This window comes from Onychostoma macrolepis, chromosome 19, assembly GCF_012432095.1.
Source record: "Onychostoma macrolepis isolate SWU-2019 chromosome 19, ASM1243209v1, whole genome shotgun sequence".
Taxonomy (NCBI): domain Eukaryota; kingdom Metazoa; phylum Chordata; class Actinopteri; order Cypriniformes; family Cyprinidae; genus Onychostoma; species Onychostoma macrolepis.
The window spans coordinates 8,490,063-8,505,975 of NC_081173.1; the positions used below are offsets into that span (position 1 = coordinate 8,490,063).

The following is a 15,913-nucleotide window of genomic DNA, read 5'->3' on the forward strand; positions in this document are numbered from 1 at the left end:
ACTCAGCGGCTTCACCTCAAAAGCTAACGAGCCGCCTATCTAGACAGCATCGGTGAGCATCAGGGGTGCGTTGCGCTTCCGAGATCGTTATTTTTTTGGCGTTTTTCGAGTCAGTAGTATATTTAGGTATACAATTCAGCTGAGCTGACTCCAAACACCACTATATTGTCTCAAAATCCTGTCTAGGTAGTCAGCTCACTAGTTTTTGAAACACAGTCAATTTCGGTAACCGGTCCGTCCGCAAATGCGTCCGTTCCGAGGAGTGATTAGACTGGCGCAAATTCGTCTCATGCATTCATCTCAGATTCATATAGCGTCTAGCTCGACATCCAGACACGCCAACCGAGAGCTGCAGCCGTCGTGTTTTAACATCCTTTAAACGGAGAGCAGACTCTCGTCGACTGAAGGCGATCGAGCGCCGCTGGGAAGGTTTATTGGGGTTTGATCAGCGCTATGGCGGAGGTGCCAGGTACATCGAGTGAGACGATAACGGAGACTGTTCAGACGGGCACGCCGCCTCCACCCCAGCAGGTACTCTGCCCTAGATACCGTAGACACCATCACGAACCACATTTACACCGTATCACTCAAGAACTGTGAACCAGCAGCCCAACGGCTCTTGTGATTAACTGATCGTTTTGTGGTTAGCATATCGAGTAGTTTATTAGATTGACTAGATACCAGCATAAGGCCTGTTTAGTAAGCAACATGTTTAGCAGGGTTTGTGTTCTTAACTGGTTTGACAGTGTGTTATGATCACAAGTTAACCCACATCACGACACGAATCCACCTGTAAGTCTCCACTTAGAGATATTTACCATGGTAACCGGCAGCTTTCAGGTTAGTTGCTAAAATTGTTATTGTTACTGCAGTAAAAAAATACATTTAAATGGTAGAAATTTGTGAAAGCTTTTTACAGCACTTAAACACGGCTAAAATAAAATAAGTACATGGGATAGTACTAGGGTTATTACAGTTAACTAAAACTACAACCGTTAAAAATAAACATTTTCGTTACAACGTTTCTCATTTTCATTTAAACGTACATTTTCGTTTAACTTGATGTACTAAAAACTAAAACTAAAATTTATAAAAAAAAAAAAAAAAAGTGTACAGGCATTTAAATAAATAAAAAAGGCAACCAACAAAACTACTAAAACTTTTAAAGGAAATTAAAATGACAATGAAAAATATATAAATAAAAACTAATTAAAAATGTTAATTAAATCTATAACAGTATTAACAGTATGTTAACCCACTGTTATTTTTATATATATATATATATATATATATGTGTGTATGTGTGTGTTTTGTTAATGAAAAATCCCAATTAGTGTGAACTCTATTGTCGTCTTAATGTTTGGCCAATAAAATCTTGTTACAAATTGGTTGGTTATACCATAATATTAAATGATTACCTTATTCATACGCCATCACACATGGTATTTTACAGTAATTTAAAGAATGCATGGTATTGCTGTGGTGTATGTCTAGCAGATTTTGTTACAGTACATAATAAGATCCCATGTTAATTTATTGTGTTTTTGCAGTAGTGCAAAAAAATGTCTTCATCATAACTATTATAATGGTTACTCACAGCTGTAAAAAATATTGAATAATGTCACTAATATTCTTCATTCTTTTCGTGTGCTTTCAGGAGGGCAGAAGCCTGACCATCAAGCTCAGGAAAAGGAAGACTGAGAAGAAAGTGGAGTGGTCCAGTGACACGGTGGACAATGAACATCTGGGCCGGAGGTCTTCAAAGTGTGAGTCTTGTTTTGCATTTTTGTGAAGTCTTGCTCTGAATCAATTATAGACAATCATTTAATGTGTATATTCATTTCTTGTATAAAATGAGAATCCGTTTCATACTTGAAAATAGCGTAGGACAGGCAGATCTGGGCCAGATTTTAAATAGCTGGCCTTGAAAATCAGGTTTAAATGACCTGCATCTGCTCAAAGCGGCCTATTGAATGCTTTGTTACTTGAAATAGAACGTCCTCAGCTTATTTGTTTTTCACGTTCTTCTAAAATGCCTTTGATATGTTCAGGTTGCTGTGTTTATGAGAAGCCTCGACAGTTCGGCGAGTCTTCCTCGGAAAGCGAAGGGGATGACGAGGAAGGCTGCGGAAGCGCGCACTGCATTCTGGGACATGGGAGAAGAGACCATGGACAGAGGGAGGGTGGAGGGAGCACAGCGCCCCCTAGCTCTGGGGGAAAGAACCCTCACTAAAAGTTGACGCGAGTGTGAGAGTCGGTTTGGAGGGAAGGGTAACGGACGGCGTGGGCACTACATTCATAATCCCTCATCCTCACTCACATCCGATTACATCACACCATCACTGGGTGTCAAAAGCTTTTTGATGAATGAAAGCTTGTAGAGCAATGCAATGTGATTCGTTTTCTCCTCGGTCATCTGTTTAATGACTCAAAGAAAACTAAATCTTTTTTGCAATCTGAATGCTGCGGAAAATTGATATTTGTTGTACATGGGACATTGGTTTTTATTTCTTTTGTAAAATCTATATTTATTTGTTTGCGTTTAACAACTTGATCTTACCAGTTTTGTGTTCACAAGCAACATTTTAATGGATTTAAATCTTAAAATATGATTCAGCAGGGTTATAGCTTCTAGTTCGAATCGAAATAAATGCAGTATAAAAAAGGAATTTTCTATCAAATATGATTTGCCTTGCGGTGTCACAATTCTAGCAGCAGTATTTCTTCATATCACTTGATCACTTGAGGAACTTCAAGCGTAATATGTGTTGTGTGCTATAGTGAATTTAAAACATGACAAGTTTCAGGAACTCAACCCTTTGGATATTCTTACAAGGGCGCATTAAATCATCTCCATCAGCCGTCATAAGTTTGATTGAGTTATAGTGAGACTCCCCTCAGACAATCAGACTAGTCAGAGACTCGGCATGTACGTGCAAAGACATTGATGTGTTTATAACTTAGTGAAGTGGACTGAGAAACATCTGTGATGCTGTACTTCATTCCGAACCTGGATCATTACACAAAACTGAACAGCAGCTGTGAAATTAAAGAAATAGTTCAACCAAATATGAATATTTGCTGAAAATTTATGTTAGATGTGAATATTCATGGGAACAGATTTGGGAAAATTTAGCATTGCATCATTTGCTCACCAGTGTATCTTCTGCAGTGAATGGGTGCCGTCAGAATGAGAGTCCAAACAGTTGATAAAAGCATCACAATAATCCTCAAGTAACCCACACGGCTCCAGACTATCAATTAACGTCTTGTGAAGTGAAAAGCTGCTTGTTCGTACTAAACAAATTCATCATTAAGACTTTTTAACTTCAAACCACCGCTAACGGCTAAAATACGAGGCCATAATCCATAATGTTGCTTTCTCCAGTTAAAGTCATCTTGTCTGAATCAAGAGAGAAATATGCACAGATCAAGCACTGTTTACAGGCAAAAACAGCTCAAAACAGTTAGAAATGAATATGTTGGTGGATTTTGATGTGAGAGAACAACAAGGGAAGGACTTGTTTTTTATGGATTATAGGCTAGTATTTTGGCCAGAAGTGACAGTTTAAAGTTAAAACACTGATTGATGATGCATTTGTTTCTTCGAAATGGGCAGCTTTTCACTTCACTAGATGTTAATTGATGGACTGGAGTGGTGTGGATTATTGTGATGTTTTTATCAGCTGTTTGGACTCTCGTTCTGACGGCACCCATTCACTGCAGAGGATCCATTGGTGAGCAAGTGATGTAATGCTAAATTACCTCTGAAGAAAAAAACTCATCTAATACTTGGATGGCCTGAGGGTGAGTAAAGTTTCAGCAAATGTTAATTTCTGGGTGAACTATTCTTTTAAATGGTGGGATTGATCTGAAAATGTGTAGATTTGGTATATTTTCCTTTCATTCTCATGCCTTACACGAAATACAGGGAAGATGTTTTGTCTTGTATAGAAGATCACCCTGTGGTGCCTCATCACATCTTGGGCACTATGGCTGCTTTTATTTGGCAGAAATTGGTATAAAATCCAGCTAAAAGTGGGAGAGTGCATGCCGTCAGGATGGTGTGTAGTAGTTTGACCCAAGCTTTAAGGTGTAAACAGATTATATGTGGTGTAAAGAGCGTGGGAGAGTGCATGGCTGAATGCTGGCCAAGACCAAATGCACATAGTATCATCGCTCCACTGATGTCACATACAGTTTACAGTTGATCCCCATCAGGACCGTCACTGCAGTCATCTGCATCCCAGCATTCACATGCATCTGTTGTCCCTTTACTTTGAATGCACCTGTATGTACATAGCAAAGGTCATAGAGTGGATTTAACATGAATAAACAGACGTTAAATTATGTTGTTTATATCTATTAAATGCTTAATGGCAACCTGATTTGTGTTTGACTCTCATCATGATTCTGTTGAGTCCTTATGAAATGTACATTTATATAATGATTCAGTTGATGCATTATTAATAGAGCTCAGAAGCTTCAGTAAAATGTTTTAGACCAGTCATGTGGAAAGTGACAGTCAGAATTTAAATATGCATTAGCAGCATAGAATGGAGCTGGGGATTGTTATTCACTAAACCTCATAAATAATTTTCTTTAATTAAAATAAATAAAACAAAATATTTAAGATTTAAACTTGAAGATTAGGAACTGAACTGAAAATAAGTTTTAGTATAAAAATTACTAAAGTTAAAAGTAAATTTATTGGAAAAACTAGTAAAAATTGCAAATGAAAAAAGGTAATTCAAAATGATCAATAATAAATGCTATAAAATAATTCTAAAATAACCACTAATTCTGTGGATTAGTGGTTGATGCATGTGAAATAAGGTACTCTTGGATGATGTGAGTTCAAATCGGGCTAGTGTCACATCCAGGGTACCATGATGGTAGATGAACAAATTCAGAGTTACAGGATTAGTTTTGAGTTGACAAAACCAAACCACTCCAATCTGGCTTTGTTGGTACCATAATGCTGATCATAATCTTTCTTTGTTAACTCGGGCTTTGATCCTGAGTTTGTGGAGCAAGTGCACATGAATGTGATATCATTGGCGGACAGCCAATCACGAGCTTTGCTTAAAGGTTAAAAGTTTTGCCAAAGGTTAAGAGATTGAAGAATATGATGAATTTACAATGAAAAATGTACTTGTTCATGAAAGAGGACAAATAAAATAAATTATCTTGCTTTATCAGTGCAGTCACAAGTGAAACTTAAATTAGTTTATATAGTTGGAAATATACAGCGATAGAGGCTGGAACATGTAAGGTCGCATAGTCATTTTTAAAGTGTTATCTATTGATTCTACAGCTTATATTATATACGATCTGTATGACCAATCAGCTTCAAGCAAAGTGACACGTCTCTGACGCAATAAAGCCACTCCTCCAGTTTCTCTTACTCCAAATTAAAGAACGCTACATAGTAAAACATTTTTAAAGATAAAATCATCTTAATTTTAGATTTGATTATTTTTTTATTTATTTTATATTATTTATATAATTATTATACCCTTAATCCATTACACAAGCCAGCTTAGTTTAATGGTAATTATTAAGCTTTTATTTAAAAGCAATGTAAACATAAATAGATAATATGCAATATAAATAAGTTTTAGAATCAATAGCTGTAAACATGACTACATATGAGCTTAGATTTTTAAGTGTTTTTATACCTATAAATATTATCAACTCTGTTTACAAGTTTTACTTGCACTTATATGGTAAGATGTTTTCTTTTAAGTTTTCCTCTTTCATGGATAGATCGTTTCACGATCGTGCTGTGTAAATGTGTTTAAATTCTTCACATTGTTCATTCTTTTAATCTTCACACTGACTCTCTCACAAGAAGTGAATCATAGTTTTAAGGCATGTGATTGGCTGCTCATTACTGATGTCACACTTTCGTGTGCACGTGCTCCATTAACTCAGGATCAAGCCTGAGTTGACAAAGAAAGTTGATGATCAGCTTCATGGTACCAACAAAGCTGGAGTGGACTGGTTTGTTTTTGTCAACTCAAAACTAATCCTGTAACCCTGAGTTTGTTCAGCCACCATCATGGTACAGGCCCCTGATCTCATTCCTCCTCTCTTTCACATAATTTCACATAGTAAACATAATATTACAAATATAAAGAAGCTTAATTGTTGCGATCATTTCCAGGCCTGTAAAAAATTATGGAAATTAATAAAATATTAAAACGTAATGAAAAATTCTAGTGAAAATATTTTTTCTTGGTCTGCTTGGCTCTAAAATATACTATTGTATATTTATATATATGAAACAAAAAATGAACAACTGGAAGATCATTCATTGGTCAGAAAGCTTGAAACCCTGATCCTTGATATATAAAATGCACGATAACGTTAATATGTAAAAATCCATCTTTGGAGGTTGCACAACTATTTTTAATTCTCCTAATAGCCACAGCCGCCATCTCTCGTAACAGTAAATTTTAGTTAGAGTCGAGAAAATTCATAGTGCCATGACACAAAGACGGCTGCTGTGGTTAAACAAAAAAAATAAAAAAATAAAAATAGTCACACAACTTCCCAATTTTTGGACTACTTGAGACAGACTGATCCATAACAGATCAAATCTGTGTCCACATGCACCCTAATACGAACATACATACTCCAGACTTGACATATGGGAAAAGAAAGTTTATTTCAGCTGTAAGGACTGTTAAAGACTCAGTGTGCAGCAATTAAGAACTGTAGATGTAGATCTCACACCCTAGATACATCCATCCTTGAGCTCCAATGCGTTTCACTCTACAGCAGACATTTCTATTCACAGCTGTCTGGTTTCAGCAGTGGCCCGCACTTCCATGGACACAGGGCTTACAAAAATGGAAAAACACATTTTAAAGAACCTTCAAAGGTTGCACGTATTCTTGCATTGCTCAAGGTTGTAGTAAACCAACAATTCTAGGGCTACATTTTAATGCTTAAATAACTGACATGAACAACCTAGAAATTTATAAACCAGTACCACAAAGGAAAAGTCACTCACAAATTTGTCATTGTTCTATAGTATCATGCATAGATAAAACGCTATCTGTGGAACACATTCAGGAAGAGAAAGCTATTCTTGCAAGCGAGAGACACGTTTGTGCAACAAAGCATTGGATATTAAGCTGTCAGTATGCAGTTGTGCAAAATTACTTCCAATTTCTTTACCCATAATTCCCTGTGAACTGGCCGAAGTACCAGATATTGTGAGGCACAACAGATATAATCTGAACTGAAATGGAAATGAAGTAAGACTGACAACACATTTAAAATTAATCAAGACATGCAGTTAATGCTGTAACGAAGCGTACATAAATATACGTCAAACACAGAGCGGTTCTAATGACGTAACCCATAACACAAGTCAGATTTTTAGAAACAGGTTCAATGAATGAAAATAAAATAAGTTCGGAACAACATATGGTTTACTGTATGCAAAAGGTAGTTTAAAAATCATTTGCATCCAGTTCCTTTATAATTGCACTCAAAAAGTTCACAAAGATTGCCTGTGACTGGACTAATGGACCGAATTAAGGATGGGCAACTCAACCCATTAAACAGAAGAGGACACTGCAGATACGAACAATCCAGAGACACTGTTAAGAGGCCACATTGAGCTATGAATAAAGTGACACATGCAGATGTGCAGTACATACAGCGTGGAGTTGCAAAGCTGTTAATCACCATATAAAAGGTAAAAGCAAAAACTGGTTCAGCTTTCAGAATCACACAGTATTTCTTTGAAATTCCCTGACAATCAATCACTGCTGGTTCCTCAGTTCTGTACATGGTTCTTCATGTTCGTAGATAGCAGATGTTGTTTTATCGCTGTGGCTGCAGATTCAACTGTTTTACTCGGCCACTTCTCCTGCTGGTGTGCTACGTCAAAATAGTTTTTGGGGAAATTAAAAGTTCATTCTAAAGTGAGCAAAAAAACTTTCACTAGTGGAGAGTAAGAGGTGCTGGTACATTTTGGGTGCTCTTCAATCGCTCATGGGGAGTTGTTGGTGGTCGGTGTTGAAGTGGTTAAATCCTCAATGAAAGATTTTGATACTGGACTATCAGCATGTCAAGAACCTGTGACAGAAGCAGAGAAATTTTCCATCATTGCAATATGAGAAAAGCCTGATATTTGTGTGTTCTACTTGGAAAAAAACACTGTTCATCCAAAAATGAAAATTCTGCCATAATTTACTCACCCTGATGTTGAGCTATGCTGGAAAGAATAGTTTTAAGTCAATATTGATTCAAATCTGACTGGGACTGTTTGTCACACAGTTATCATATAACTTCAGAATAGGGCAGAGAGATCAATGATATAATATCGAGATTGCAATAAAATTTATGTTGATAAGTGCTGGAGGCTTTTATTTGATATTGATTAATCTAACTCTTTTGATGAATTAAAATGCAATGTTTTGTTGTAAATGAATTGTTGATTGCATTTTAAAAGATTGATTAAATTGTTAATGTTTTATTAATTTAACACTTGATCAACTTGAATCATAAAACACAGAAACCAGAACAAAATTTAATGGAAAACAAACAGAATTTAGGGAAAAACAAAACTGATTTTATGGGGCCCTAAATTAAAAGGTAGCTCCACTCTGCGGAGTTTAATTGTGAACAAACCAAGTTATATTAACATTCATTTTTAAGGTCTGATAAAAATGTGAAAAACATTTTCTTCCCCATTAATAGTAAATATCATCATAAATATTGATATTGTATGACATGGCAAAAGGTATTGTGATAATATTTTTGGTCATATACCCCAGCCCTGCTTCAGAATACTTGCAATATAGCGAATGAGTCGTATTTATGATATTTGTTTTAATGTGCTTTTGCATCCACTTTCATTGCAATTGCAAGGAAGAAAAAGGCAGCATAGGTTTCATAGTTTCTCGTTTTGTGTGAAACTGAAAGTTAAAATCTTTGAAAGACAGTTTGAAGCAGTATGAAAGTGATTAAATGAAGACACGATTTTCATTTTTGGATGAACTACCCCCTTTAAACCAAAGAGGACAAAACATACATGTGTGCACAAAAAAAAAAAATAGTTGCATTAAGACAGCACCATAAACAGTCACTCTGGGGGAGGAAGGCAGTCTCTGAAAATGCATCCCAGAGAAACAGAGAATATATCAGCAGGGAAATGATGTACGGTTTAAAACCACAAGCAGGTTTCACAGCTCTCTGAAAATGTCACACTTGTTTTTCTCTGGGTGAAAGATTTGGGTCCACGGCAAAGGTTAGGCTGATTGTAAAAAAAAAAAAAAAAAAACATGAGCAAGAGGATTGGCCTTCCAAAATCAAATGGCAATCCATAACCAAATATTCTGTAAAAAAATTATGAGTGCAAAACTCCATGGTGTTGTGGGTGGTTGCTAAGAAACTTCTTAAGTGTCAGTGGGTTTTAGCATATCGCTATGTGCTTGCAATGGTGCAAGTTAATGGGATGAAAATAGCAAGTCTGGACATTTAGAGCACTGTTTCCTAAACTGGGGTTTGCAAAGGAACTGCAGGCGGCTAATTATTAATAATCATAAAGTCAAATTAAAATTATAATTAATCACAATAAACTTTGTGCTTTGTAACTTTTGATATAAAACAAAGTCTGAGACTTCAAAATGTAGTCAATTTTATAATTAAATTCAAACAGTAATTATTAACTAAGTACTTCCAGTTTCAGTTTTCAGCTAAAGGAAAACGTTAGTTTCAGTTTCGGTTAAAAATTCATTTTGGTGCATCACTATATGGATTGAATAGATTTCTACAATGAAAGTCTTTATCTTATGACACCAGCACAAAGAAAACAAGAAAACAGGTTCTGTGGGCAGAAACAGCTACTTACCAAAAATACACTTTAGCTCCTTTGTTTAACTGCTTTCTTGCTTTCGTCAGCTGTCTGCTGTGGCTCATTCTGCTCCCATATGTTGTCCTGTTCCTCCTCGCTCTCTTTGACCTCTCCATCACCTTTCCCATCATCCCCCTCTGCCGAAGCTTCACTCTGGCATACACTGACAGAGATGACCAACGCTTGCACGATACCGTAGATCAATGCAAACTGCAACAGGTACTCCTGAACCACCCACAGCAGTCCGGCCATCCCAACAGACGACACCAGAAACATGGCCATCCCATGGAGCCACAGCTTCAGGGCCCCCTGCACCCCCAGCACGTCCAAAATGAATTTGGTCGGAGGGGATATGGTGGTCAGGAAGCCCACCACGAACAAGTCAAAGAGGTGGCGGAGGAAATTAAAGCAAATATCATAGTGCTCAGGCACAATTTCCCCCGTCCACGAGCGAGAGAAGAACTGGAATGCAGATTTCTGTGGCGTGGGGGACGGCGGAGGCGTCCCATAGTCCGACTGCCCATCGACTTCATCGCTGTCCCATGTACCTTCACTCCACCCGGCACATTTCCGCTGGCGGAGCGCAGTGGACGACGACGACCACCGGGGCCAGAAAAAGTATCTGGATGGAAGCATTCGGTTCCACCAGCGCGAGGAGCTTTGGGCGGCTGCTTTCTCAGTCTCAACATCAGCCCTCAGCTCTTCAACTTCCAACGGCTTGATAGTCTCCTCGGTCTCCCAGAATTCCTCAGTGATTGTCTTTTGGTCCTTTTTGGTGTTCTCGCCCCTCCAAACCCAGGCAGTAATTCCCCATAAGCCCCATCTGCTTCTAGTCTGAATCTCCGTTGTTGGGGGTTTCTCAGGTTTGGTCTTATTGCCCCAGGAGGAGTACAGATTCGCTGGACTGACCCACCCCCAAACTCGCCCGACAACTGCGGTCATGTCGGCACTATTACTTTATAATGCAAAAAGGAGAAAATTAAAACGCTATAACATTAATAAAATGTCAGGGTGTGGGGGGAAAGCTAATATAATTGATAATTACACATTAATAACTATAGTATAAAGCAATAATACGCACAGATAGCTCTTGATTAATTGTATAGCTATTAAAGAGTCAACAAACGACTTTGAGTGTTGCTTTAAGACGACATACAAAGTTTTACACTGCCACAAGTATAAGAAGGCATCTAAACAATTACACCTCAACAGACCTGTATTAAGGCGTGTTTGTATTAGAGCAAATCAACCACAACACAACCTGCGGCCACACCCGTACAAATACCTCAAATGGCAGGAAGATAATGCAATTTTTTATTAAAATTACAAACGACAACTAAAAATATTATTGCGGCATTGGGGTTTCGTTTATTTTTGAGCTATAAAAGCATTTTCCTTGCGAAACGGCGTCGGTTAGCATGTCTGAACAAGCCGATCGACTCCACAACTTTAAACTGTGTCGATGTCGAAACACTAAAGACCGGATAATTAAACATACCTGCGACCTCAAATCTTTAGTTTTATGTGACTGCAGTAAGGACATGCAGTTACATCTTCCAGACAACAGTTTCTCTGCTTCAGTTGCAAAAACATTTGAGTTCACTTATCGAAGCTAGCTTCACATTCCTGTTCACTTGCGCCCGGCACAAACATGCTGCAGTTTAAACCGTTTCAACACATAAACTGCTCGACACAGTGCGAAAATACAGTCCAGTTTAACTCCAACAGATTCACGGCGTTTTGACTGAGATAACCTCACGCAACTAAACTGTCGTTGTGTAGTGTACGAGCTGGTTTACGTGTCTAGCAAAGAGAAGTCCGACTCATTTCCGCGAATCGGTTCTTTCAAACGGTTCATATGAAAGAACTGGTTCAACCAAATCAATTCAGTGATTCTTTTACGTTATGATTCGTGTTATTCTGGCGCGGCGTTATACGTTATACGTTGACATTATACGAAATGTTCTTTACAAGTATTTCGTTGCAAATCATACGTCTATAAAAGTGATTGGCTGGAATAGCATACTATTACTTTTATTACATTTATATTTATGTATTTAGCAGACGCTTTTGTTCAAAGAGACAAGAGAAGAACAAGCCAACGATATCAGGTTTAGCCAGAAAGCTTCAGTAAGAGAAATACGCTAAACCGTCTCTTTCAATCTGTTCTCAGAGCTGGAGTTGAGATTCGTTGCAGAGATCCGACTCAAAAGAACGATTCGTTCACAAATCGGGCGTCGCTACGCACAACTACGTGCAGAACAGAACCGGTTACATCAAGTCATCGCTGACCCCATGACCTTCGCTCTGGGGATTTGTGACCTTCCGTGTAAACTACTAAAGTCTGTTCATCTCCAAAGCGTGGTTGTTTATTTGCTACAAAACGGGTAGGCTAGTTGCAAAAGCTATGAACAAGCATGTAGCGAAAGTGAGTCAAGTACAGTGAAGTCAAATATGATAGCCACCCAGTAACTGAGGAGACCTGCTTCCATAATAAAAGTCCTTCGCCATTGCTAACAAACAGCAGCAGGAGAAAGCTACCGCATGAAAACCACGTGATACATTGTACACGAATACTTCTAAAGACCATAGGTTAAAAAAAACAAAAAAATAAAAACAGCCCTCACGCCTACATAAAATCACAGATCTTAATATATATATTTTTTAATATTTCAGATAAGCATACCAGATTTGATGAATACCCTTTTGATGCTTAAACAGTTTAACCCACTGAACTAAGCTAGTTTAACTAAAAGTTTGACCCACTACAAAGTTGTAAATCAGCTACATGGCATGAAAGCTGTGTACTTTTAAAATTACTCTCAAAAGCATTTGCGCTAATATTCAACAGTATCCTACAACATGAATAAGATTAATACATTAAACTACAGGGTGGACCTGCTGCTACTTCCATAAAAAAAAAAAACAACTTTATTCAGCTGTAATAGCGATTTTTATTAATAGTCAATTTTTAGAAAAAGTATACAAAGAACGGAGAAGACAAAAACAAGCAGTTACTTTCTCAAACTGTTCTGGGAATGATACACAATGACACTGAAACAAGTGTTCAAGTTATGATACACAATACTACAAAGCTTGACAGTTCAACATTGTGCTCCAAACCGGTCACCACAACTCTTCTGCCACGGCACCTCTGTCCTTAAAAGAAAACAAGTGCATTAGATTACAAATGGGGAAAATAAGTGTATTCGTTGTCTGTCTGTCTGTGTTTCAGTGCGCCGCGAGAAAGTTACTTCATTGAGTTTCAGTGGAACAGAACATCGCACTCATCATTAACACCCAATTATAACCAAAGTTACATTTGCAGGACCTGTACTTACAGAGTGACAGGTCTCTGCATTCAAAGGAATATGCCCATCATTGGCACATAATTCTGGCATCACGTCAACCTAAAAAAATTAAATCCAATGTTATCTAGACATTCTTCGTAACAAAATACATCATAATAATCAAAAGCTGTGCTCAGTAATGTGAAGAACTTCATGTTGTCATCAGAAACTCTAGTCTGTTGAATCGTCACTGCACATCACTGATAAAACATCTGAAACGCTGCTACGACACCAACCTTATGTAGCTTCAAGGGCTGGAGACAATGTCCATAATGGCTTCAAACCCTTAGCGGATAACCTTGAAAATTAACACTTTGTTAGAGATTGTTCATGGGCCACACAAGCAAAGTCAGAAGAAAAAGAAACAACTTCTTACCCACTAGTTATCAAGTGTTGCCATCAACCATCCTGCTGGAATCCAACCTAAAGGTCAAAAGGTATTTAGACATTTAGAGACATCCAAGCCACTACAAACCAATCATAAGCTGTACAGCATGTGTTCAGTGCACTGTGAAGACATTCATGGGTAAATCAGAAACTCTAGTCTAATGAGTCATCATTACATGCAATAACGGACAACAGGACAAAATGCATCCTTTGAAAAGCAATTATTCAAGGTTTACTTGGCATAAACTAGCTCTTACCCATTGGTTGTCAGCTATTGGCTGGTTGACATCAGCTACGTGGCAACATCCGTTCCTCCCACCCCATCTGTGTAAAAAGTTATTTACATTTAGAAAAAGTCCAAGTCACTTCTACTCCATCATAAGGTGTAGAGCATGTGTTCAGTGCACTGTGAAGATCTTCACGAGTAATTCAGAGACTCTAGTCTAATGATTCATCATTACATGCAATAATAGACCACAAGACAAAATGCTTCCTTTGAAAAGCAATTCTTCAAGGTTTCCTCTGCATAAACTAGTTCTTACCCATTGGTTGGAAGCTGTTGACATCAGCTACCTGGCCACGCCTGCTCCTCCCACCCAATCTGTAAAAATCAACATTTAGAAACAACCAAGCCACTACAAACCAATCATAAGGTGTAGAGCATGTGTTCAGTGCACTGTGAAGATCTTCACGAGTAAATCAGAGACTCTAGTCTAATGATTCATCATTACATGCAATAATGGACAAGACGACAAGATGATTCCTTCGAAAATGACCGATCATTTATGGTCTTCTTGGCATAAACTAGTTCTTACCCATTGGGTGTCAGCTATTGGCTGGTTGACAACAGCTAGTACCTGGCAACACCTCTTCCTCCCACCCAATCTGTAAAAAAAAACAACAACCCTGCTTTAACATTTAGAAAAAGTCCATGTCAATTCTACTCCAGAAGCGGTAGAGCATGTGTTCAGTGCACTGTGAAGATCTTCACGAGTAAATCAGAGACTCTAGTCTAATGATTCATCATTACACGCAATAATGGACAACAGGGGTTTTCAATCTGGGTCACAGAACCCCAAATGGGTTCAGAGGGACTACCATCCTAAAGTTTAAAAGGCAGCTATATATTTATATGTAAAGACCATATTTATACTGTGGAAGTTATCAGAAATGGGAAATATCTATACACACATACATATACACACACACACACACACATACACACACACTATTACATAGTTTTTTTTCACAATTATAGTACAGCAAGTATAATTTTTTTAATCAATTTTAATAATTTATTTGAACTAAAGGCATTTATTTAATTTTATTCACCTTCCACCCACATTTTTACGGGTTTTTTCTTCTGTTTTTGCTGTCTTTGAGGGTCCCCGGACCCCAGTTTGAAAACCCCTGAAGGAAAATAAAAATGCTGTTGTCTCATACTCACTGGGAAATTGCTGCAGCTTCGGCACATTCTTTGAAATTTGGTTTCCCAAAACATCATTGTTCAGTTCAAGTAAAAATGATCTGCAAAACAATTAACGTAATATCATCAAGTCATTCGATGAAGCATGTTGATCTATGAACTAAAGGCGAATTCGATCACGAGGACGAGGCCATAAGCGCTGCGCTGTCATTTTGCAGGTCTTGAATTAGCGTTAACGTACGGCCACGTCGGCGTTTTAAAGCAAATATATAAAGCACTAAACTGTGTTTTGGGGTACGTAATATAATAAAAATAGAAATAAAAATAAAAGTCATTCACCGATACCTCAAGCACTGCAGCATCCTCAGAATGGAAAGGAAAGGCTTGCGCAGTGTGCAGGCAAGAATATTTAACAGGGTCCTAATGCTGCAGGCAGGGTAGCGAAATATCTGCCTGAATGAAAACATAAATTTTTGTGCAGAGATGATTTTTTTCGATGTTTTCTTTTTCTTCTTTACACTTTATTACAAAATATATGCATGCCGTTTTTATGACTGCATTTGAACTGAGATATGGGATATTTGTATTGTTAAAAAACAATGATCACGCCACAGAAATATTTAAGTACACTAATTTAACTAATAACTGTTCATTAATTAATACATCAAAGGAACAGTCATACAGCATGCAGTAGTAATTGCTGGAAATAAATATTAGTATTGAAAAATACAATATTATTAGTTAAAGCTGAATGTTGTTAAAGAAAGGTTTAAGGAGGAAAACAAATATAAAAAAACAAAAACCGAAAAACATATAGAAGTGTTTAAATATTGCTGTATAGCTATGTTTGGTTGCTATGCAGCACAAAGTTGT

At 37.5% G+C, this 15,913-nt stretch overlaps 2 protein-coding genes, 1 long non-coding RNA gene and 4 other non-coding genes across 9 annotated transcripts; 1 reads left to right on the top strand and 6 right to left on the bottom strand.

Annotated features, from left to right (window-relative positions):
* The first annotated feature begins 44 nt into the window (after window positions 1-44).
* On the top strand, window positions 45-4,388 carry ppp1r11 (protein phosphatase 1, regulatory (inhibitor) subunit 11). The gene is made up of 3 exons (XM_058753486.1): window positions 45-531; window positions 1,658-1,766; window positions 2,052-4,388. The coding sequence occupies exons 1-3, from the start codon at window positions 454-456 to the stop codon at window positions 2,231-2,233; spliced, it is 369 nt and encodes a 122-aa protein (XP_058609469.1). The 5' UTR covers window positions 45-453; the 3' UTR covers window positions 2,234-4,388.
* A 2,266-nt stretch (window positions 4,389-6,654) lies between these two features.
* On the bottom strand, window positions 6,655-12,323 carry c19h6orf47 (chromosome 19 C6orf47 homolog). Of its 2 annotated transcripts, XM_058754674.1 has the most exons (3): window positions 11,376-12,320; window positions 9,875-10,832; window positions 6,655-8,097 (listed from the first exon to the last, which is right to left on the bottom strand). In XM_058754674.1, the coding sequence occupies exon 2, from the start codon at window positions 10,817-10,819 to the stop codon at window positions 9,887-9,889; it is 933 nt and encodes a 310-aa protein (XP_058610657.1). In that variant the 5' UTR covers window positions 10,820-10,832; window positions 11,376-12,320; the 3' UTR covers window positions 6,655-8,097; window positions 9,875-9,886. The 2 variants fall into 2 exon arrangements, with proteins under 2 accessions (XP_058610657.1, XP_058610658.1); XM_058754675.1 differs by lacking the exon at window positions 6,655-8,097 and adding an exon at window positions 8,106-9,277 and having other exon boundaries at window positions 9,875-12,323.
* Window positions 12,324-12,814: 491 nt separating this feature from the next.
* On the bottom strand, window positions 12,815-15,523 carry LOC131525900 (uncharacterized). 2 transcript variants are annotated; one of them, XR_009267309.1, is made up of 9 exons: window positions 15,386-15,523; window positions 15,062-15,141; window positions 14,430-14,499; window positions 14,157-14,215; window positions 13,872-13,938; window positions 13,604-13,650; window positions 13,464-13,525; window positions 13,219-13,287; window positions 12,815-13,036 (listed from the first exon to the last, which is right to left on the bottom strand). It is a non-coding gene; the product is annotated as an uncharacterized LOC131525900 (long non-coding RNA). The 2 variants fall into 2 exon arrangements; XR_009267310.1 differs by having other exon boundaries at window positions 12,815-13,031; window positions 15,386-15,520.
* Window positions 13,725-13,791, bottom strand: LOC131526477 (small nucleolar RNA SNORD52). The gene has a single exon (XR_009267465.1). It is a non-coding gene; the product is annotated as a small nucleolar RNA SNORD52 (small nucleolar RNA).
* Window positions 14,010-14,076, bottom strand: LOC131526476 (small nucleolar RNA SNORD52). The gene has a single exon (XR_009267464.1). It is a non-coding gene; the product is annotated as a small nucleolar RNA SNORD52 (small nucleolar RNA).
* On the bottom strand, window positions 14,280-14,346 carry LOC131526473 (small nucleolar RNA SNORD52). The gene has a single exon (XR_009267462.1). It is a non-coding gene; the product is annotated as a small nucleolar RNA SNORD52 (small nucleolar RNA).
* LOC131526474 (small nucleolar RNA SNORD52) lies at window positions 14,579-14,645 on the bottom strand. The gene has a single exon (XR_009267463.1). It is a non-coding gene; the product is annotated as a small nucleolar RNA SNORD52 (small nucleolar RNA).
* Window positions 15,524-15,913: the final 390 nt, after the last annotated feature.